This window comes from Diadema antillarum, unplaced genomic scaffold, assembly GCF_040938485.1.
Source record: "Diadema antillarum isolate AM-2024a unplaced genomic scaffold, OU_Dant_1.0 seq00001520_RagTag, whole genome shotgun sequence".
NCBI lineage: Eukaryota > Metazoa > Echinodermata > Echinoidea > Diadematoida > Diadematidae > Diadema > Diadema antillarum.
In genome coordinates, this window is record NW_027272252.1 from 476,414 (window position 1) to 498,794 (window position 22,381).

Genomic DNA, 22,381 nt, shown 5'->3' on the forward strand with positions numbered 1-22,381 from the left:
TGATTCATAGAATTCTTGAGCTAATTGTAAATCGCTTTCGGCAGCTCTTGTGGCGCTGACAAAACCTATACCAGAGACTACTTAATAATCAACAATATTGGCAGGGGCGATCGTGGTAACAGGAGTGCTGGTTGCGGGAGTAGTAGTAGTAGTAGTTGCAGGAGTAGTAGTACCAGTAGCAAAAGCACAGTCGTAGCAACAGTAGAGGTAGTGGTAGTAGTAATAGTAGTAGCAGTAGTAGTAGTAGTAGCAGTAGTAGCAGTAGTAGTAGTAATAGTAGTAGTAGCAGTAGTAGTAGTAGTAGTAGTAGAATAGCAATTCCAACACTACAGTATTATTGCTATTAATGGCATCATTAAAAACATTGATCAATATTTCAATTAGCAGAAATTCATATTACATTAGTCAATGTTTATGATATCTCAAACCCATTCGTGAATTAAAATCGAATGATTTCTAGGAAGATTAATAGCCATTCTATATCTGTAGAATTTTACAGTCACTGAACGTGAAGACCAAAACCAGACCAAAAAGGCTACAGATGTGCTTTACCAATGAATGCAGCTCACAATGGATCCCCTGTACTCTCTAGAGTCAGTATGTCAGTATTTTCGGGTGGCAGCGAAAGTAAACTTGACACCCTTTCCTTTCAACTTCATGCCTTGTTGCCAGTCACGAGGGTCGGAGGGCCAGGCTATCGTTCAAACTGGCAGAACCATCCGAGCCATTTCTGGATTTGTATATTTGGGCTGGGAAAATGTAAGTGATACCACTGACAAGATAAGTTTCCACAAACACGAACATCCTCGTCAGCAACTGAATCTCTCCTCTCCAGCAGACCAAAATAGGTTTCAACGAGTGCTTGATTTCACAAATTTTTAAAGTCAAAGAACAAGATATACATGGCTATGCTATGGTTCACTCAACGCTAAAAGGCTACAAAGAAAATCCTAAATACTGAATGATGATTCCAAATGAAAATACCAATCTTCAAGAGACTTTGCTCGCATGTGCAACTATTCTGTTATCTCTGCCATAAAAAAAGAAAAATTTCCAAATAATATGTCTCCTCTGGGCCAGAGACAAAGGGCACTCCATAAAAAAATAAAGTTCAAATACCAGCATTATACCCTATGAACTGTTTACCAGAATGTCTTCTTCTATAAGCAATAGAATGGTTCACTAAGCAATAACAATAAAAACTACCACATTCTACTAAAGTATATAAGCAAATTTACTTGAAAAGAAAAGACAAATTCTAAGGGTACAAACTCAAATGCTGACTTTAATCTATCTACATAAGCTGTTTAATTTGATTAATTATCCTTAACACTGAAATAAATTTCCTAAGCCTAGTGAATTGGTTCTCACTTTCACTCAGTATCAAGTCTCAATTTCACTTCATAGATTATCACAGGATTTGATGGACTATTGAAGCTTAGCAAGTTGGTAGGCCTACTTTAAATTTTGTGTGTGCTTCGTATGCATACCTCTTTGAGCTTAACCTATCCAGTACTGGAATCAGGCAAGCCATGTGTTTACCCAAAGAGATTATGTCTCTGAGGCTGCTTCTTGAATCTTTGCTTGCCACATTCGCACCCCGAAATCAGTCAATGGCTTGCCAACTTCCAAATTTTTTTGCTAAAATGTACAATCTCGCACGAAAACGATAGCTACACGGTATCGCAATATGCCACAGTGCATTGAAAGAGTCAAGCGCGATTCCATTCCTAATGCTACAGTCACACACAGCCGGGTCACAAAACGGATTTGATACTGGTGAAAATGAGCCGGATAAATCCCGGAATGGAGGATGATTTATGCTACAGTCACACATGGCCGAATTTCGAACCGGGTCCATAAGGAATTAAAACCCTATCGACCCGGTTCGAGCCGTAGAGACCCATTTTGACCAGTATCTAACCGTATAAAAATCCGCTTGAAATCGTTAACTGAATCCTTTTCGACCCCTGTTGACCCATGTCAACCCGCTTCGGCACTTACCGACCCTGATGTAAACCTTGTTATCATCCGCTGCATGAAGACAATGCGGTATACCGCAAGGGTCCATACGGTTTTACGCTGCAGGTTGCTGCGGGTCAATGCAAGTCAATGCGGTTCGAACTGGGTCATTTCGGCTATCAATACAGAATTTAAATCCGTGAGAAAATTTTGAACATGACCAAAAAATTTTCACCGCCTTATCGTAGCCCCCGGAATCCATCAGGAATTGACACGGGTTACGATCTGGGTCAATGTGGATCTCTACGCCTTGAACCGGGTTGATACAGACTGTACAGCTGCATTCCATAAACCATGGATTTTTCGAGTAAATTCTGATTTTCTGTTGAGGTCATGTCTTCAAATGTGACCCGCTACAACAAAATGATCCTAAAGTCGGGCGAGGTCGATTATTTGAAAATTACATGACACAATTCCCTAATCTTTCTGCTTTAAATTGATATATAACACATCTTATAAAAATAATCGGCTGCGGAGATATCAATGTTTAAAAAAGAGCATGTCGAGACGTCTGGGAAATCACAGTTTCGAGAAAAGCGCCCTAAAAGTTCTCCTTGCGACGCAATCACGATCAAGGGACACGCAAGTCAGTATTCACCTGCGCACAATAGAAGGTAAGCCCTAGCAACCCCCAAAATGTTCATTCAAACACAGCGTCGACGGTCTCCTCACCGACCAATCAGTGACCAGGAGGCCAGGAGAAGTGGCTGGGCATAGCGCACCCCGCCAGCACACACCAGTCGACTGGGCAGTGTGCGAGCTTCACGCTTCAGTTAGCAGCAAGCAGCAAACTGACCAATGAGATCACTCTGGTCGTTGTTAGGGGCGGAGCCTATGTGTGGCGCTCAATCCAAATGTTCGAACCAGTTTCTGCTTCGTTGAAACGCCAAAAAAACATGGCCCAGAAAAACGCTATTTTTTAGTCTTTCCTTCCATCATTTTGCTTCAAAATTTCGACAGATGATAGAAGACATGTCAGACTCTAATAATATGTCAAATTCAGAAAATCGTAAGTTTGACCAATTTTGATGCTCTGACTTCAAACTCGATTTTCACAGCTTTGACCGTGCGCGACTTTAGGACCATTATGTTGTAGCGGATCACAAATAGTTGTCTCCAAGATCTAAAGTGTAGTTATGACCCTGATTACAATTTTGCCATCTGTTTGGCGGTTATGATTCAAATATTGGCCATTTGCAAGAAAAATAGCCATACCTTTGTCATAAAATATACCTCACAGCAAAGTTTGCCATTTTCTCTATAACTTTACTGTACTGAATTTCAAGCAGGAACGCTTAAATATAAAAAGTAACATGGCTTTTGAAAAAAAAGGTTTTCAATGTCGTCATGCATTGTAATCTCAGAATAATGTGGCATGTATGGGATGTACACTTTGGCAAGGGAGTTGATTCTATTGCCCCCCCCCAAAAAAAAACAAAACAAAACAAAACAAAACAAAACAAAAACAAAACAAAACAAAACAAATAATAATAATGATAAAGATAAAAAATCTTGCGTCCACTTCCTTGTCTATTCTTTTGGCTGAGTCACCATTTTCATTGATGACACTTAATTCATACTGAAAACTATCTGGAAGGAGAAGAATAGATTCATAAAAGCATGTGTGTACATCTGCGCATTCAGTGTGCGATGCCATGAGCAGGATGCACGCTCATTTGGACCCTGAAGGGAAACGAAAAAAAAAAAAATGACTAATCCTCCGTACAACATGGCACTTTCTGGCGGAACAGGTGAATCCGTGAGATCACCAAACCACAAGCTCCTTTCTGAGCCTTGATTGGGGAGAGGGGATGCCAGCCAGTTGCTAGGAAAGCAATTGTTTTTCTCCCAGTCGCGCTGGAGCCGTTCAACCCAGGTCTGCTGACAGAGTAACCCTACTTAATTTCCAACCTTTTAAAGGGGCGCGATTGAAGCACAGCGCGAACTCCTGCGACTTATTGCCTTCAACGCCCTCGTGATGTCGCCATTCTCCACCAAATGTCTTCACCAATTTGCATTCACCCCTAACTGAAGATCCTTGTTTACGCACAAAATTCTCCATGAAAGAAAATGAATCATAGACCACAAGAACTTTGCATTAGGAAGGGGGAAAAAAAAAAGTTGTATAATACATACATTCCAAAACAAGCAAATTACATTCTTTCCAAGTGATAACCACAACACAAATGCAGTTTGGGGTACCCACGACAACATTGATCACAGAAGTACCCTCATTCTTCTCTATTACACTGTACAAGCATTATCAATGCAATGAATCGAGGGGGAAACAAGCACTCCTTGTTTAAAGGTAAAGTCCAAATCTCTCTAGAGTACAAGTAAACACACAAACACAAAATACATCAAGTTGTATTGTTGTTGTTGTTGCTGCTGCTGTTGTTGTTGTTGCTGATATTGTCAGAGACTCCAACTCTCCCGCTTTCGATGGGAGATTTCCTGCTGAAAGCCCATTTTTGCAGAATCTCCCGTTCTCCCGCTTGAGATGATTTCTTACTTATTTTCATTGTATGTTGAAAATAAGCCTTAGATAGCGCGAGAGAGCCGATCAGAACCCTAGGCCGCAAGGAACTTCGCGCTCGGGGTGGTAGAGTCTCCCGTTTGCTCGGCGTTTCAGGCGGGAGAATCTCCAGATCAGAAGGTGCTTGGGGTTGGAGTCTCTGTATTGTTGTTGCTACTGCTGTTGCTGTTGTTGTTTGCTTTGTTTGTTTGTGTGTGTGTATTACGTGTTCAATCATTCTTACATGATTTCCCCATCTAGTCCTGACCCATTATTTGCCAAGGCACAGTTACAGGGTCTAATTAGCTTGGCAAGTATGAATATTCAGCAGTATTCAGGTTTTTCCAAAGTTAACCATTACTGTGTTAGAGTTAGGTACCCCTCTCATGCCCAGCAATGTGTCTCAGTCCAATAGGAAGGCCATGGTGATATACATGTGTGTAATAAGGATTACAGTTGGATTAGGTAATCTCTATTCATTGGCAATTACATAGCTTCCAGACAGCAGTGCTCATGAGCAGAGGAAGTACTTGGAGGATGTACCAATTGGCAAACAATGCACAGTAATGTCCTCTGCTTTTGTTGTTTGGGTTGTTAAAGATATAAAGTGCCCAGTTAGAACTTCAATCTACAGGGGCTACAAATGAGAGAAAATGCATCAATTTAATGATTCATGTGGGGGAAAAAAAACTCAAATTATAATTTCTGCCAATAAACCGTGGACTATGTCTGTAAGAATAGTTTTTTGCTGTGGTTAATGCATCCGTATGTGCCACTACACACCAGAATATAACAAGACAGTATCACATGTACTTTTCACCAAAAAAACCCCCAAAATTTCACTTAGACCTTTAAAAGTTTTTCCTTGAAATACAGTTGGAATTTTCTATGGATAAGATTAACTCACCCCCTCATTTTTTTTTTTTTTTTGCTGCAATTTATCATCCCTTCTGTTTAAATGGACTAACCCATCTCCATGAGAAAGAAGAAAAGGTAACCTTTTTACTATGTTATGAGTTGACATAGATTCCACTGAACACCAATACTTGATAAAAACGTCTGCACTCTCAAGGAGGTCTATGTGCACCTAGAACAAACATAGTGTCTCGTTTACCTTGATCTTTGGAATGAAACCTTCAAGCTCCAATATTCTTTCTCTTGATTAACTCATTCCTTCCCAAGATTCTGATGTCTGAGTGGACTCTGCAAGGAACCTAACACATCCTGTGGGCAATGGGTTATGTCGTTGTACTACTTCCTGGACTCTGTTTGCTTGGTTGGTGAATATGTGACTTATTGCCTTCTGACGTTTGCTTTTTGTCAGCTAGACATGAACGTGGTATGAGGGAGGAACTGGATAGAACGATGGGACCATCATGTCATGTCTGGATTTGCTTAAAGTGTGATTTACTTTGGAACAGAAACCAGTTATTAGCTTAGAGTATGTGGCTGTGCTGTGTGGACTATGTGTCAAGGATGGGTATTTTGTGTGTTTATGTAATACTTACATTGTACATGCTATCTGCTAGGGTCATGTGTCAATTGTACACAATGGAAAACAATGCATCTGAAGTGTTTCTTGGAATCCATTCGATGTTTCATACATGAAGATGTACTGGAAAAAGCAGAAACTACCACATGTACAGAACATGTATTACCAATTCCTTTCCAGAAAGTGCATCACCACCAGACAACTTATTCATTCAGACATTCCTTGTCAATGCCTTTTTTTTTTTTATTTTGGTTGGCATATCACAATATTTTCTCACTCCTCATCAAAGATTATTACCTATATTCTTCAAAACAAAAAGACAAAAAACAATTTCATACAAATTACACATTTTACTATATAATCTTTAAGAACTGGGATATTTTGAAAGTTCCACTGTCAGTAAGTTTTTATGCTATGCATGAATTTTCTGCTCAGTGCTAAATATTGATATTTAAAATTTCCCAATGTTCTGTCAATTCTCAGTGTATAATTTCATCCTGTGGATGAATGTGGTGATAAAAATTGCAATGCTAATATATTGTCCTTTTTACCAAAGAGCAATGAAAAATTGGATATTTTTGCAAATTTCACGCGACATGGAACTAGTATTAAGAGGAAAGCTTCCTAATTTTTTCCTTACTGCTCTACTTGTTCATAATTTTGTTTTCGTTTTGTTTTTTTCCGTTGCATGGTAATTACAAACAAATTACATTTAACCCTAGTATTTGCCACCAAAGCCCTTAATAATTGCTACGGCAGCAGTGAGCTGTTAAAAGGTTTTGCTCAGCTGTCATGACTGTTTTCGAAAACTGAACACTAAAATTCATCTTACCCAGCTGAGAAGAATGCAGATTTTACACTTACTCACTTATGGACTACCTAAATAAATATGGGCATTGTGAGTTTATCATCTTGTCTGTGGATGTGAGCAACAGGCAGAATTTAAAGGACAAGTTCAGCAAAATACATACCAGTGGATTGAGTGAATGCGGCAATATTGGTAGAACATATAAGAGAAGTTTGAGGAAAATCAAAACATTCCATTCAAAAGTTACACATCTTTAAAGTTTCAGTGCCACCATTGCCGGATAAGAAGACTACATCACTTTGTGACATCAATGCAGGACAATGATGTAAAGAAAATATAAAGGGAATTCCACAGATTTCAGTTTTGGTATTTCACATGTAAAGGGTATTAAATATTGTTCCCCCCTCCTTTCTGACAGAGGTTTACAAGTCAAAAGCTCAATTTCATTTTGCTTGAAATACCAAAATATGTTGAATTCTGTTTAAAAGGTATATTTTCTTTATACCATTGTCCTGCACTAACATCAGACATTGTTGTAGTCTTCTCATCCAGTGATATATAGTGGCACTAAAACTTTAACTCTTAATGTGCCAGGCCCAAAACCCCTAACGTGCCAGAGGTTTTTACCTAACGCCAGAACGTTTCGAAACTGGACTAACAATGAAATTTAAAACCGCCATATCTCTGAAACTATTGACTTTTTTTAATTGAGTTCTACACAACATATATCAAGAAATGTTTGTTCTTTCGTGTCATGCAGTCAGTTTGCCACAATTTCTATCTGAACCTGAAATATTGCAGAAATAATTGATACATCAAAAAAGTTATTAAAGATTTCCGTGTAGTATGGAAAAAAGAGTCAGTCGTGTTCTTTCTTCAAAGGAACGCTCCCTTGACTCCGTGAGAAAGTTTTAGAGCAACATCTCCTCTTTCAAATGATAACAAAATTGTCTTCTAGAATTGTATGATTCCAAAGATACTAGCAGTTTATTTTGTCTTGGCAATTTCTCTTTTTGCCTCAGTAATTCATTCCCAAATCTGAGTCCTTTAGTCCCAGATCCTGTATTTGCAACTAAAGCAATAGTCCCGGGCCCTGGAATAGTGTCTTTTGTCCACCTGAGAAGGAAGAACCTGCTAATCCTCCTTTTGTCTAAGCGGACTGCGGGCGGGCGTACTCTATTGAAATCGGCAGGCCTTTGTCCATGTGCAATTCCTTTGCTAGTGTGGGGACGATTAGTTACATTCACCAAAACAAAAGGATGAAAGACTTGACCGACGAACCTAAGCTGACCCTCTGTGAGGGACAAAATCAAAGCAGCTTCCCGCAGGACAGCGTCCAAGCGGAACAATGCGAGTGGAACCGCATAGACAATACACGCAGATTCAATAGCATACACACGCGTGGTTTACCTATGAGACTTTTGACCCATACACATCTCGCAGAGGGTGCGCCCGCTGCGGATTTTCCCGACGCGAAAAAAATACAACTAGCTGAAAAATCGTGTATTTACTCAAAACTTTCCAATGTAAGCATGCTCATATTTTTAGTGGAAACGATGGCTATACTAATCAGCTACCAGTACATATCATTGGCAGTTGCTTGGTGTAACACATTACGGTACCACAAGAACTTAAATGATCAATGCTTTTCTTGCTCTTTTTAGTCGCCGATCGGCGACCATGGCACGTCAGGACTAAGGTCGCCGTTCGGCGACCATGGCACGTTAAGAGTTAAGAAATCAAAACTTTTGAACCGATTGCCTAATTTTACTCAAATTTGCACGGCTACTTTTAATATTTCTTCATTAACTCAATCCACATAATTATGTCTATATGGGTGAACATGTCCTTTAAACTCTAGAACTCTGTCTTGAGTCCATCACTTTATCCACTGCAACCCATCAGTGCAGAGACTCCAACCCCAAGCACCTTCTGATCTGGAGATTCTCCTGCCTGAAACCCCTAGCAATCGGGAGATTCTAACTTGATCAGGCGCGAAGTCCCTCGCGGTTTATGATTCTAGATGCTCTCTCGTGCTATCAACGGCTTATTTTTCAACATACAATGAAATTAAGTAAGAAATCATTTCAAGCGGGAGAAATTAAATCTCAAGCAGGAGAACGGGAGATTCTGCAAAAATGGGCTTTCCGAGGGAGATCTCCCGTCGAAAGCAGGAGAGTTGTAGTCTCTGTCAGTGCTCCTAGAATGAAAAATGAGAGATATAAAGATGAAGAAAGAAGCAAAGACAACAACAACTGACAAAATTTGAACCATGTTTGCTCCAACTGTTATGACTGGTCGCCAATCCAGGGGGCCCCCAGGTAGGAATAATGTAACCCGACTACCTGTTATGTATCTTCTTCACACCTTATCACCACCTCAACAAGATAGAGAAGAAAGAAATGAAAATGGAAGCTAGCACATTAGATTATCAATCTAATGTGCTGGCTTCCATTTTCAATTGAAGAGCCCAACAACTGACTAAAGGTGTTTGGACCATCAGCAGATCAACACAAGATTTGGCAAAACCCTTTTTTCTTTTTTCTTTTTTTTTGTGAAAAATCCTTTTACATCAACAGTAAACAGACATTAGAAAGTAAATACATGGTGAAGACAAAGAGCAGTAAATTTAAATGTTGATATCAATTTAGAAGTGGGCCTGGTGCAAGCTACATGTCCCCTACCTCTAATCATGCTCAGTTTGTCCATAACTTGACATTTTAGCACATTGCATGGGGGAAAATTATATTGTATAGTATAAAAGTTATCAATTTTGTCTGTGTATATATCACAATGGCAAGGGACTATGGCTTGCTAAATTCACAGACCTGTGAAGATCTGGGGTTCTCAGAATGTTCTCTGGTGTCTTCTTAGCCAGGCTTTTAATCATTTGACTACAGTGAATGAGCTGCAAGCCACGATGGAAGTCTTCCACTGGCTTTTATTTGTGAGTCAATTGCATTTAGTGTTAGCATATAATCCATTTGGCACGGTGCTTTGATGTCAGACAGTTCTTGGGGGGGGGGGGGGGGGATTTAGCACCCTCTTTACCTGCCCTGCACACTTCATGTTTTACATTGAAACAGTTTTGTTTTTGTTTTGTTTGTTTTTTCAAGAACAATAAATGTGACATGCACTGTTGGCACAATGTGTATATACAATGCATGAAATACGAAAAACTTGATAAATCAAGCAATTGTAGGCAGTCAACGCATCAAGTGTAATGGACACCAGTCATCAGCGGATTCCAAGTATTAAAATTAATGCTACACTCAGGCTGATACTTGTATGTTCTGCATTGCACTTAAGAAATTATGAAGTGTTTCTGAAGCATTCGGCTTTCCAGTAATGAATACCATTTTTGTGGTTAAAGTCTCCGAAACCTGCATTATAAGGAGAAATTTGAGCATTCATTATGCAGCTTATAAGTAGCCAGATAGAAGGAAATGAAAGTAACACTATGGTGAAATCCTTCTAAACCAGCAATTTTGCTTGGGGGGGGGGGGGGGGAGGTAGCAGGCCGCGGTTGACTGTCGCACGCAATATGAGTTGATTTTCGCATGTTTTGGTGATCATTAGCACTGACAAGCTGAATACACATCAGCACACCATGCACCGCATTGGCCGTGACACTTTGCCCTGTTTCTCCTAATCATAATATCACGACATTGGCGGAGCGGGCTTGCCCAGGTCATCCCATGCAGTGAGTCATGTTGCCCTAGGATTTCGGCAACATTTTGCCCGCTATTCATGTGATCTTTGTTCACTGAATGTGCATGGGTTTAATGACAACACATCCACATACACAGGCAGCATACTCGCCACTTACTATGCATTGTATCAACTCTTGCCAAAATGTAAAATATAAGGGCAGGCTTGAAATATCTTTCAATATCCCCCAGAGATCCAAAATCTGCCTACACTGGTAGATAATATCAATGTAAATAACTGACATTATGTGTAAGATACATTTCAAGACTGAAGTTGTTTTCAACAAATCTGCATAACATTAGCCAGTCATATATCAAAAAAGCTCTAGATTAAAATTTGGCAACTAAATCCATGCACAGCTTCACACCCTGAATGGCACATTTCAGCTGGGGTACTTCCTTTGCAGACTGATATGCATGACTGGAAACTAACTGTCAAGGAATGAAGATTACCTAATCCCCCTAATCCCCTACTGTGACATAATGGGTCTTCCTGTTTATATAGACTTGAGGAGGGTTTACAATGGCGTAAATAACAATGAGGTCAAGGTTGGGGGATTAACCAAATGCTAACAACACAGGTTGCCAAGTTTGAGCTTAAGTGGCCTGGTTCATAAAAGGTCATTGGAGGTTAAATGATGATCATAATCATGATTATCCCATTGAGACATATTAGCCAATCCTCACTACAATTTTTGGTTTTTATTTTTTTGAGAAACTGCACTTTTCAAACACTCATTTCAATAAGAATATGTCCTCCTAAATCTTTTGTCCGTTTGATGTGCTCTTATAGCTGGATTATCTTGTCAAAGACTGACCAATACATATTTTGATACCCTATATGAAAGGGTGACTGTGAAAATCTAGGAAGCAATTCATAATATTCCAGTCAAGAAGAAGCAATGCAGTGAATTGAGGCAATGATAGTAAAGACTCTGTGGGAGGAACTGGCTCAGGCAGTTTGTGATCATAATAGCCTAGAAAAGTTTGGAAAAGGAAACAGATATTTCCCAGATCTTCCGAGGTCACTTCCATTACATGTTTTCATGACTTAGCAGTCTGAACTCATAAAATTTGACTAGAAACCTCGGTCTTAGGCAGAAAATGGTCCATTACAGCAACAACAACAACAACAAATACCCATGCAGATTGTACTTTTTGTCTGATAAAAATAATCAAATCAAATCAAATCAAATCAAGTCAAAACAATGTCACTGAAAGATTATCATAATTTCACTCTGAGAATTTAATTGTTTCATGTGTAATTTCATGCGTTGAAGTCCTGAAACACTGGGAGAGTATTGATGCTCATAACTTCAAATCACAAAGATTGAGCCATTTGTTTGCCAAAAGATATTCAATCTTGAAGCTTTCTCAAGTTTAGGCTGCCAACGAAACAAAACTGCAAAGTTTACCACTTATTTCTTGGTGGTCTTCAATGAGAAGAAGAAGAGAAGAAGGCAGGTGCCACACTGCAAGGTTTAAAAAATCTCCTTTTAATCAAAAATTGGCTAATTGAATGACTGAGTTGTCATATTTCTTTTGGGGGACAGGAAAAATATGCAATGGCATGCTCTCTACCTCCATCCTCACAGATATCCAGATGTGTCTTCCAATATATTGTCAAAAGATATGGATCACCTGATCTTAATCATAATCCCTATTGATTCAACACAGCCTCCTACTCTTCAGTGTAATTTCAAATGTTAGCACAAAATATGAACTATATTGCTTAATATCACAATGATGACTAGTCTGCAATGATATAATTTCACATATTTTTTAAAAGCTATGCACGAGACAGGTAGCATTAAATAAATTCAAGTTCATGTATTGTATCACTCTCGATTTTCAATGTCTTATTATGGAAATAATTTATCAGAGATTACCAAGGCATATCCTGGTAGACATTACATCATAGGCCTGGAGAGAAAGAGGTGATCCCTGTTCCGTGTAGAATCAACAGCATCATCCCTTGTGGTATGAAATACTCTGAAAAAAAGTTGATGAGTCCCTTTAAAGCTCCCAACTGCTGGGGTAGCCCACTGAATGAGTCATCTTGCAGCCATTGTGCCTGCATTTGAAAGGCTTATTGTTGAATCAAATAATAGGTCTTTTGTATGCACACTGTCTGGTCCCCAGACACTTAGCAGGTCTGCGAAAATAGAAAACCGCTCACCCATACAATTACTTCTGCAGATGAATTCTTGGCCGCAAATCCTCTACCAGCAATATTTAGGAATCGGCGGTTCCATACAACAGATTAAAAGAGTACTTGGAGACATTAGTTGATTTTTTTTTCCTTTCATATTACATTTCTTTTCATATTACATTGCTCCGTGATGACTGAAACAGAAATTCAGACATCAATGGGGGAAAATATTGACACATAAGACACACACAACTTGCTGTGTCTGGAACTTCTTTCACTTCTCTTTTCAACACGTATGAAATGAATGCCGAAACACTTCTGCGCAGTGGAGGTTGAAATCTTAATAAAAAATGTGTACTTCGGCTAAACCAATAAAAGGCAGTCAGTGCCGCATTGTGCAGGGCGGAGTCAGTTCGTGAGAACCCACATCCTGGAATACGAGGGCCAACATTGCAATGTCTGCATCAAAGACACTGAGAAGTGGACTATGTGTATGACTACAATGGAGACCATTTTCTTCCTCACGGAACTAACTGTAAAACGAGATATTTTCGGTGCATGAAATTTTCTCTAATTGCCTTTAACATTCAATGCATAGGCCTATAGAGTGCATTTACATTTCGTGAATCTTGGCTCTCGCAAAATTCGCCAAATTGAATGCATAAAATTATTCCTCATTTTACACTCATATTCTATGTCCCTCCCATTCTCACACACTGATAAAGCATGATTATATGACCAAGGGGCTAAAAGTATTATTAAAATTGACCCTCTACAAACCAATGTGTCCATATTCCTTTGGTACAGCACATGTGACACTTGTCTTTAGCTAAAGTTAGCTGACCACATCATTAGGGTATCTGCTTCACAAGATGCAGCACAAGTGTTGCGATCTCTTACCAAATGCTTGCATTTTTTATTTCTTGGGAGCAGCGCAGAAGGCAAACTTTCAGCACGATTACACGAAGAAAAAAAAAACAACACTTAAACCAAAACAAAGAACTCATATGAAATGTATTCTCAGAAAGGATCAAAGGGTAGTAAAATTGATGCAAAACAAAGTCACATTTTACATGTTCTGCTAATGGGGGGGGGGGGGGGGAATGCATGATTGTGGGGAAAGAATTAAAGCACAGCAGTTGTGGAACAGATGGATGAGTTGTGAATCACACCAGTCAATGAACAATTATTTGTGTTCACAAAGAAATATCAGCGTAAAACTTTCTTTAATTTATTCTTCCCACTGGTCAGTCTGCCTGAGAAACTGATCAGGTTTCCCAGGTAACAAACAATTTTACTCATCTGCCATTGGGTCGTTGCCAGCCAGGTCAGCTCTTTCAGGCATTTTTGCCTAGTCTCTTTTCAGTCAAGCAGGAAGTACCTCTCTTTTGCTGTTTTTTTTTTTCTGCTGCAGTTGTTTTGCTTTTGTTTTCTAGTGACCTCTCTAACAGGAAGTACAATTTTGCCATCCCAAGCTCTTCCACTTCTCGTTACAGTTCTGTGGATAACAGCTAGAAAGCATTCTATCAGTGTATCACTTGTAACTGATTTCTTGGAACATTCAATGAGTACATTTCCTCTCACCGAGCAGCACTGGAATCAATCACACAAAAGAAAAAACTAGGTAGAATAATGTTAACCAAATGCCCACTTCCTGTTTCTGTGTGCTTAGCACCATCCAGAGAGTAACAGCAGGCAAACATTGTTAGCCTTCGCCCAAGAAGTAGGCCTATCTACAACACACCTTATCTTCGAGCAAAGACATTCACGAGCAGAATCAACATACCATACATCATGTCCTGTCACTAGCTATCATATCGCACAGTACATGGTTGTAAAGTGTACATATGTATTCAAACAGGAAAGTCTATTTCATATGTTGGTTTAAAACAATTTCAAATGTCGAATTGCATGCATCAGACAGCCAGAAATTGAACTTGGAACAAAGCTGTGTTTTGCTGAACCCCAGTGCCCCAATTTCTTTAGGAACACTGGGACAGGCTGTCATGGGTAGTAAATTACTTACAATCACCACGGTTAATCTGGATACCAGATGTAAAAATTATGAAGATGAAGAAAAGGTTTCAGTCACATCACTGAAATTATGATTACATGTACTAATGCTAATATTTAATAAGCTACAGTTGTACCTCACAAAGTTCAAATTCTGACACTTGGTGAAATCTTGCCGCAACAGCAACGTCTCCCAACTGACCTTGATATTCAAAGCACAGACTGGGAGGCAAAGTCTAGGGTGTAGTTAAGAAACCACTTCTGGTATGATGTATGGTATGGGTTGTGCTTCACGGTAACCCAACACTTGCTTTACATACTATGCATGCTGCAGTTTTCACATGTCAGCACCTGAGCTTCTCACATACAGCATTTTCACACTTACACAAGGGTTCATTTGTTATCACGTTTCTGAAACGTGTATCCTAACATGTTGGGAGTCATGAATCATTACTGACAAGCCAGTCTCCTAGAAGACAAAACATCCTACACTATACACACAAATGAATTTCCATGGAGCGTCTGTTTCACACACACCATGGCCTGTTTAATCTAACATTTAAGTTTCACACATTTACTTGAACAAGTACATATCTATAGTGTGTAGTATGTACGACAGTAAGTGAATGCATTATCAAGCTATTCTTCACCACTCCATCATGTTTTAGTGGTCACGCCGATCACACCGCACTTGCATTCTCAGATTAAAGAAAAACTCAAGAGGAAATCTGGACACTTCTGAACAACCATTACCCGTAATACTGGTGTTCCATTTGAAGCATATTTGTGAGGAACAAGATTTACATATGTTTTCTTTCAGACCTACATTGTATAAAGATGAAAATAATTCATCCATAGACATTAAACTTGTTCCTCATGTGTTTGCAAACGTGTTCCTCAGTAAATCTGAACTAGCTCCCAAGTTCACCCATGTCCCTGGCCCAGAGCAGGCAGCCAAGTATGAGTCGTGGGAGAGAGAGAGTGATGCACAGGTCTTCACAACAAATTCATGACTCACTTCATCTCAAATTTCATCCCAGTCCCTCCAAGGCACTGACGGTTCCCTCTGCTTCCAGTTATGATAATCTGTCCTCCTTATATTACTCTTCGTCTTGTCTCTCTCGTAACCTCAGGTTTGCATGTCACAATTAACATGGCGGTGATGTGTGTTGGCATGGGAGTGATTTTCTTTGAAGTGTACATTTCAATTAGGGCCCACTCATTTCTGCGGCTATATGAGAAATTATTGCACAAGACAGGATACACTGTCTTTGTTACAGCTATAACTGTGATGATGACTTCAGCACAATTTTAAGAAAACTGAAGACAGAGCTGGCTATAGAATCAGCTTGGACATGGATGCAGCCAGCAGAATGTGGGACAAGTTATTCAGAAAGTCCTAACTTGATTAAAGGACATCTACATTATATGGTCTCCATATCACGTGACTTGATGTACAACATTTCCATGAAATTAGATCATTTCAAAACATGTCTCACTGAGAAATTATTGTCACACATCTTCATGTAAACATACACTGTACCTACATTCATTTGGGGGTTATTTGAATTTCTACAAACTTGTAGCTTGAAGTCTGAAAACTGTGATTCTGTCTTTTCAACACCGTTTATTCAGCTTTACGGATTCCAACATAATCTTCCCAAGAGCCGCATTATGCATGTATCAAAATACAAAGAGACAAAGGAAGATTACAATAATCACATTCTTTCTTTCCTGATCCCCAACCTTGGTTGGAAAGCAGGAGGGCCAGGAAGAACCCAAATGAATACAAAGGGACAAATTTCCTCCACAGCAATCTCTGACTTATCGGTGCACAGATGGGAAGGAATGATATCTCTCTCTATCTCACCGATCCCACGACACAAGAGCGACTCCTCCAGAGAGGACCATGGGAAGGCGAAGACAGGAAACGCGGCATTAGAGCCACACCACAGGAAAGGCAAAATCTGGCATCAGTTGGGATTTGATTTGGAGGGTGGCCAATAATACCGGCTCCACTATTATTCCAGGCGGCAATCCCCACGATTGTTGTATTCACAACTCGTGCAATTGGAAGAATTGTTTGACTGGTAATGTCATGAACCACACTCTCTCTCTCCCAAAGTGTAGACAACACATCAACAGAGTGATCACAATGTGGTCAAATTATGCACAGTGGGATAATCAAAGGCTAAAATTGGTTAACCCTTTTTGTGTCAGGGACTTTGGACAGTGTGTACAAGGCTTTGGGTTTGTCTGTATCAATTAAAACTCAAAGCACATGAAGTAATAATGAGTATTTGTAACTAATTACAAGTGAGAGCAGGTGATATATGAGCCATATTTCTAGCTACTTCTTCAATAGTAAACACTAGTGTGCTCTTCTTTGTTCCAACTGTAACAATCTCGCATCATGCTCTCCCATTATAACTACAAATGTAACACGGTTATAACGAAATTCTCGGTTACAACGAAGTGATTATTAAGACCACAATGTTCATTACCCACTCTTTGTTTTTTAATGTTTCTTTGTTCGATTATAACAAAATTTTGATATAATGGAAGAAAACTGCCGGTCCTCAGGACTTTGTTATAATGGGAATCCCCTGTAATACCATGAAGCTCCTTAGTATACATTCTGACTAATCTCAACTACAAAGCAAACCAAAATGCAACATGATACCATGGTGACTGTGTAAGATGCAGAAAAATAACATGGAATTTCAACAAGGTTCCACTATGCGAGTATGTCTTCAAGAGCATGATTGTCATGGGGGTTATTTGTTGGAATATTAATACTAGTGTTTGCAGGATTTGACTTCCTGTAAGCTGTGGTAAGTTCTGATAACAGTGAAATACAGCCTCAAAAATCATTTGACAAATCAGAGCCAGTTTGTAAATCAGCAAAACAGATATCTTCATTTTTGTGAAACACAGATAAGCCACAGCTTTAGAATGCAAGAAATTATGGCAGCCCTTTAGTAGCACTGTTGTTGTTGTTGCTGTTGTTGGTGGTGGTGGTGAATCAAAATAAACATGTGATTGGGATGTCAGTTAGTACTGGTTGTAGCCATAAATCATCAGCTTGAAAGAACTAGAGCGTAGAGAATAAAATCCTTCATGCACGACTGCTTATCATTACACAATCCCTCTTAACAGCCCTCCCCAGGGACTGTGCTTATTGTTTTCATTCATAATGACGAGAATCACTGATTTCCCATGCATTGATTTCAAGTATGTATCTATACAAGCCTCATAACTGCCTCACTTCACAATCATAATTCAAGCATTGTGATAGAATAATCACTTCAGTGAAAGGGTTGCATCCTACAATTGTAGTTTTCTGGTATGAAATAATCTTAGTATTAGAAACATAACATGCAAACACATCTCTTTTTGGGTGGTCACTGTGATGACCACAAGGCCTTGCAAATAATGTTGCTTCAAGGTTATAGCTGACTAAGCTAATTATTATGAAGGCATTCACCATTATCTTATAAAATGCGATATAGGATGGTGACAAGACAATATGCCAAAGAGAAATGTACTTCAACAAAAGACAGTTTCAAAACAGAAATGTAGCCTCAGCATGGTAAAAAAGCAAATAGACAAAATGTTGCAATTCATCTAAGCATAATTTAAAGAAAGTTCAGCATATCAGCGACATGCCTCAAATTGAAAATCTAGACTGATTGATGACAAACCAGGGGCAATTCTTACTTCTTACATTATTCTGTCATACATAGGGCCTACATGTAACATAATGTTCCATTGTGGCATTAATATTCTCCTACCAAACAGCATCACAACACTAACCAATGTCCACACACAGTGTCAGGATACCACCACAGCACAGCCGTCCTTTGAGAAACAGTCCTTAGCAACTCACACTCGTGATACATACATTTTCACAATACAGCATTCACATACACTATATACCAGTAGTAGCACATAAAGCATGACCACATCTGAGTATTTGTTTAAGCTCCAACTCCATTGATACCATAATATTATAACCAAGAATAACACGATACCATTATTAGTAGGGTCCTATCACTTAACACCATAATAATTTTCATATTTTTTTTATACCAACTAGTGTGATCTCACAGGGGGTATCTAAGTAAATCTTGAAAAAAGGTTCTAAGCTAGGTACATCAATCAGGGTGACAGGGTCAGGGAGGTGGAGAAGATCAAATCCACACTGCATGATAAACAGGGATGGGCATTGTAGATCCAGCATGCACCAATCCCCAGTCTACATTTAGGTGATGAGGATGACTTGGTTGGCCTTCAGCAATCATAATCATCTACCGGGGGTACTGTTCTCTCTCTCTCTCTCTCTCCCTCTCTGTGTATCATCACTCCATCTAGTCATCCACTGTTCCTCAGAGCAGAGCTCAGTTACAAAATTAGACTGAAATCCAGTCACCTTATCAATTCTTCATCTATCCCTTTCCACCTATTTCTCCTCCTTCTCATGAGCTGCACCCATCGCATTTAGAAGCTACGAGAACAACTGATTCAGCTATTGAACGAAACGGCTGGCAATCATAGCATGCAGGAAGCCCATACGATACCTTTCTCCACTTCAGCAAGGATGAGGTCGATGTAATCCTCAGATAAAGGTTCTCCGACAACCACGAGCATGAAGTGGGAAAGAGACGCTGGAAATCCAGCAGAAATGCTGGGCTGGGCTGCACTCTCCTCCACCGAAGCCATGTTTTGTTTGTTCCACAGACAACTTGGCTGAGGTGGCTCGAATAGATTCAAGCAAAAGGCAGAAGCTTTGTGTCAACGAGAGAAGAGAAATCTATCGGTCCACAAAACTGGTTATAACCAACTGCGCAGCAGCGTTGCCAGGTCCCAACAGAGCAAAATCACCAAAAGGCTTGTAAAAAATAACCAAAAGCCATAAAAAATCACCAAATTTGGAAAAGCGTAGGTAAGGCTTCAATTTCAAGACAATATGATGTCAATAAACCTTAATCAAGCACTCTGCGCGAGTCTCGGTGCAATTTTCGGTGCGCCGTAGTCACACACACTAAATGCAAAATGTGTACAATGTGTATGGATATCCAGTGTTTGTGTGTGTCGATTGACAAAAAGGGGCACATGTTATGTTTCTACAGGAAATAAGGGGGAAACTTTTTGCAAAATGCATTTTCGTTTTCAAATAGTGTGATTATTTTTCATTGGTCTAAAAATCACCAAAAAGTTACCAAAAATCACCAAATTTTGATTTGGTTACCAGGCTAAAATTTTGTCACCAAACAACTTCAAAAATCACCAAATTTCACCCTTTTTGGTTCCCGCAATCACCATCTGGCAACACTGCTGCGCAGTCTTGACGGGGCCGCTGTATACGAGCTCCGCTCTGATATGATGATGAGAGAGAGATCGAGAGAGACCTCCACACACACAAGAGTCGTAGGGTGCGCACGTGCGTCTCTCGTCCGGTGCACTTTGTGTTGGTAAAAGTGGGCAGGGCATTTGCTCATAGTCTACTCATTCCAGACATTATTTTTTATATTCACTGTGTAACCACCGAAGAGTGGGATTCAATTTGCGCCCTCTACGGCTTTGGACTGTACAGCCTAAATAGTGCTCTGATTCTCATCAAAGTGATTTTTCTCCTCACCTGGAGTCCACCACCTACTCATTATAAGCTCTTTGGATTCTTGTACATTCAGTTTAGTTTGTTTCCAGTTTAGTTTAGACATGTAGGATCTGTCAAATAGCTGTTCAACGACATACTCCAGTAGCACATGATGAACGGGGGAGGAGGTATTAAAAAAGTTGATATCATTCTTAAATCACACCAGCCCTTTTAATAATTCACATTGATATAGGTCTACACACTGGATGAGCACACAAACACATTTCTCGATAAAAAAATAAACATTAAGAAATAAAAACATTCTATTTTGTGATAGGATGAAATATTTCAAAAGAGAAAACAATGTAGGCAGGCCCTAAGTCACAAGGATGATACAGAATATTACTGAAATGGATACATGAATGTTTTCCTCAGTAATTGTCCACTAGCTTCATTGAAATTGATTTTGCATGCAACTATCTGTTGGCCTTGAGGGGATACAAGACAATACATGAAGAGTTTATTCGCAAATGCCGATAAGTCCATTTTTGAAGATTTTGAAGTACGGTCTCTGTCATAAAGTACAAAATAATACCTTTTAAATGATATATTGGTCATTACATAATAAAGGCACATTTTTGAAGTTACACTGTATGGTCAAAAGAAGCAAAAATTTTCTTATTTTTCTCTTTATTTTTCAGGACATTTAATCGCAAATATCTCCATTTGACAAATATGGACTTATCGGTTTTTGCGAACAAACTCTTCACATAGACCCACTGTAACATAGACTGAGAATAAAAAACTAAATATTCAGCAGCAATTCTAGAATCACCCTACATTTGAAATTTTTCAAGGTTTACCATTGAAGGTGCTATACCAAAATGATAAAGAAATACATAGGAAATTATGCTGAACTGTGATTCCTCTATTTGCAGTTGCTATGAGTATGTAAATATGTCCTTTCTGGATTGATTATTTTCATATTTGCCACAAACCAAAAGCAATCCAAACTTCAGTGTTTGTCATGGATGAAATCTTTCAAGGTCATCACGTACGGGGCGCTTGGGGAAAATCTCTTTGTATGGGACCTAATTCATTGTTTGGGATATGTACGTAAAAAGCCTATAGTTATCACATTAATATTTCGATAATAATAGAAATGTGAATTTGCAGACTGATTACATGACAACCAATAGTAAGTGACACTATAGGCAAAACCTGAGTGGAAGATTCATAATGAAACGTACAATAAAAGTTAATCTTTGAACAAATTTTCCATTATTTCCGAGGTGTATCTATCTTTTGATGTGGAAGATTCATAATGAAACGTACAATAAAAGTTAATCTTTGAACAAATTTTCCATTATTTCCGAGGTGTATCAATCTTTTGATGCCTATGTCATATAAAGAATTAAGGAAATAATAAGGAAACATGCAGAGTCATTCACAACCGTAGGTTCTTCATGTTTTGCTACTTCAGCAAATTTAACGGCCAAGAAAACCCCATTTCATTCAATAGTATTGGACATGAAAATGGAAGAAAAAAACAGATGGGGATTCAGGTTCTAAATTTCATGAGATAATTAGGAACCCGGTATACCATCTATAATTCTTTCTCCCACATGAACAGAAAAAAAAAATATACAGAACTTGAAAACCCATTTTGCGTCTATATTATATGATTTCACTTCAACAGGGAGGTGAGACACCTCCCTGACTTCAACAAGCTAATACAGGTTGTAACTCGTACACTTGTAACTCGGCATTGTGAATGGTAGTGGTATGGGGTTATTATGGTGACGTCAGAAGTTGTACGTACGAGGAAGTGCCGTCCAGACAACGCGAGCGGCATGAGCGTGTACGCATGCATACTAGTAGTCCGCGATCTCCGGAAAAGCCCCGAACAAGAAAGCAGATTCTGAGGTGTGTATGTAGCTTGCGCTAGAACTGCGCTGCGGCTGCTGTGCTGTACATACAGAGTGTATCGTGAACCATGTAAACATAAATCGGTGAAATGCAGGCGTATTCCTACTGGAAACCCTAGTAGTAAGTCAACGAAACTTTCGT

At 39.2% G+C, this 22,381-nt stretch overlaps 1 protein-coding gene across 1 annotated transcript in view; it reads right to left on the reverse strand.

Moving 5' to 3' along the window:
- LOC139710296 (uncharacterized) overlaps positions 1 to 19,539 on the reverse strand; it is an 86,606-nt gene extending 67,067 nt beyond the window's left edge. Inside the window, exon 1 of the mRNA XM_071622223.1 lies at positions 19,293 to 19,539. Coding sequence (XP_071478324.1) covers positions 19,293 to 19,434 — 142 coding nt within the window. The 5' untranslated portion in view covers positions 19,435 to 19,539. The remainder of the gene's footprint in view (positions 1 to 19,292) is intronic.
- Between the last annotated feature and the right edge of the window lie 2,842 nt (positions 19,540 to 22,381).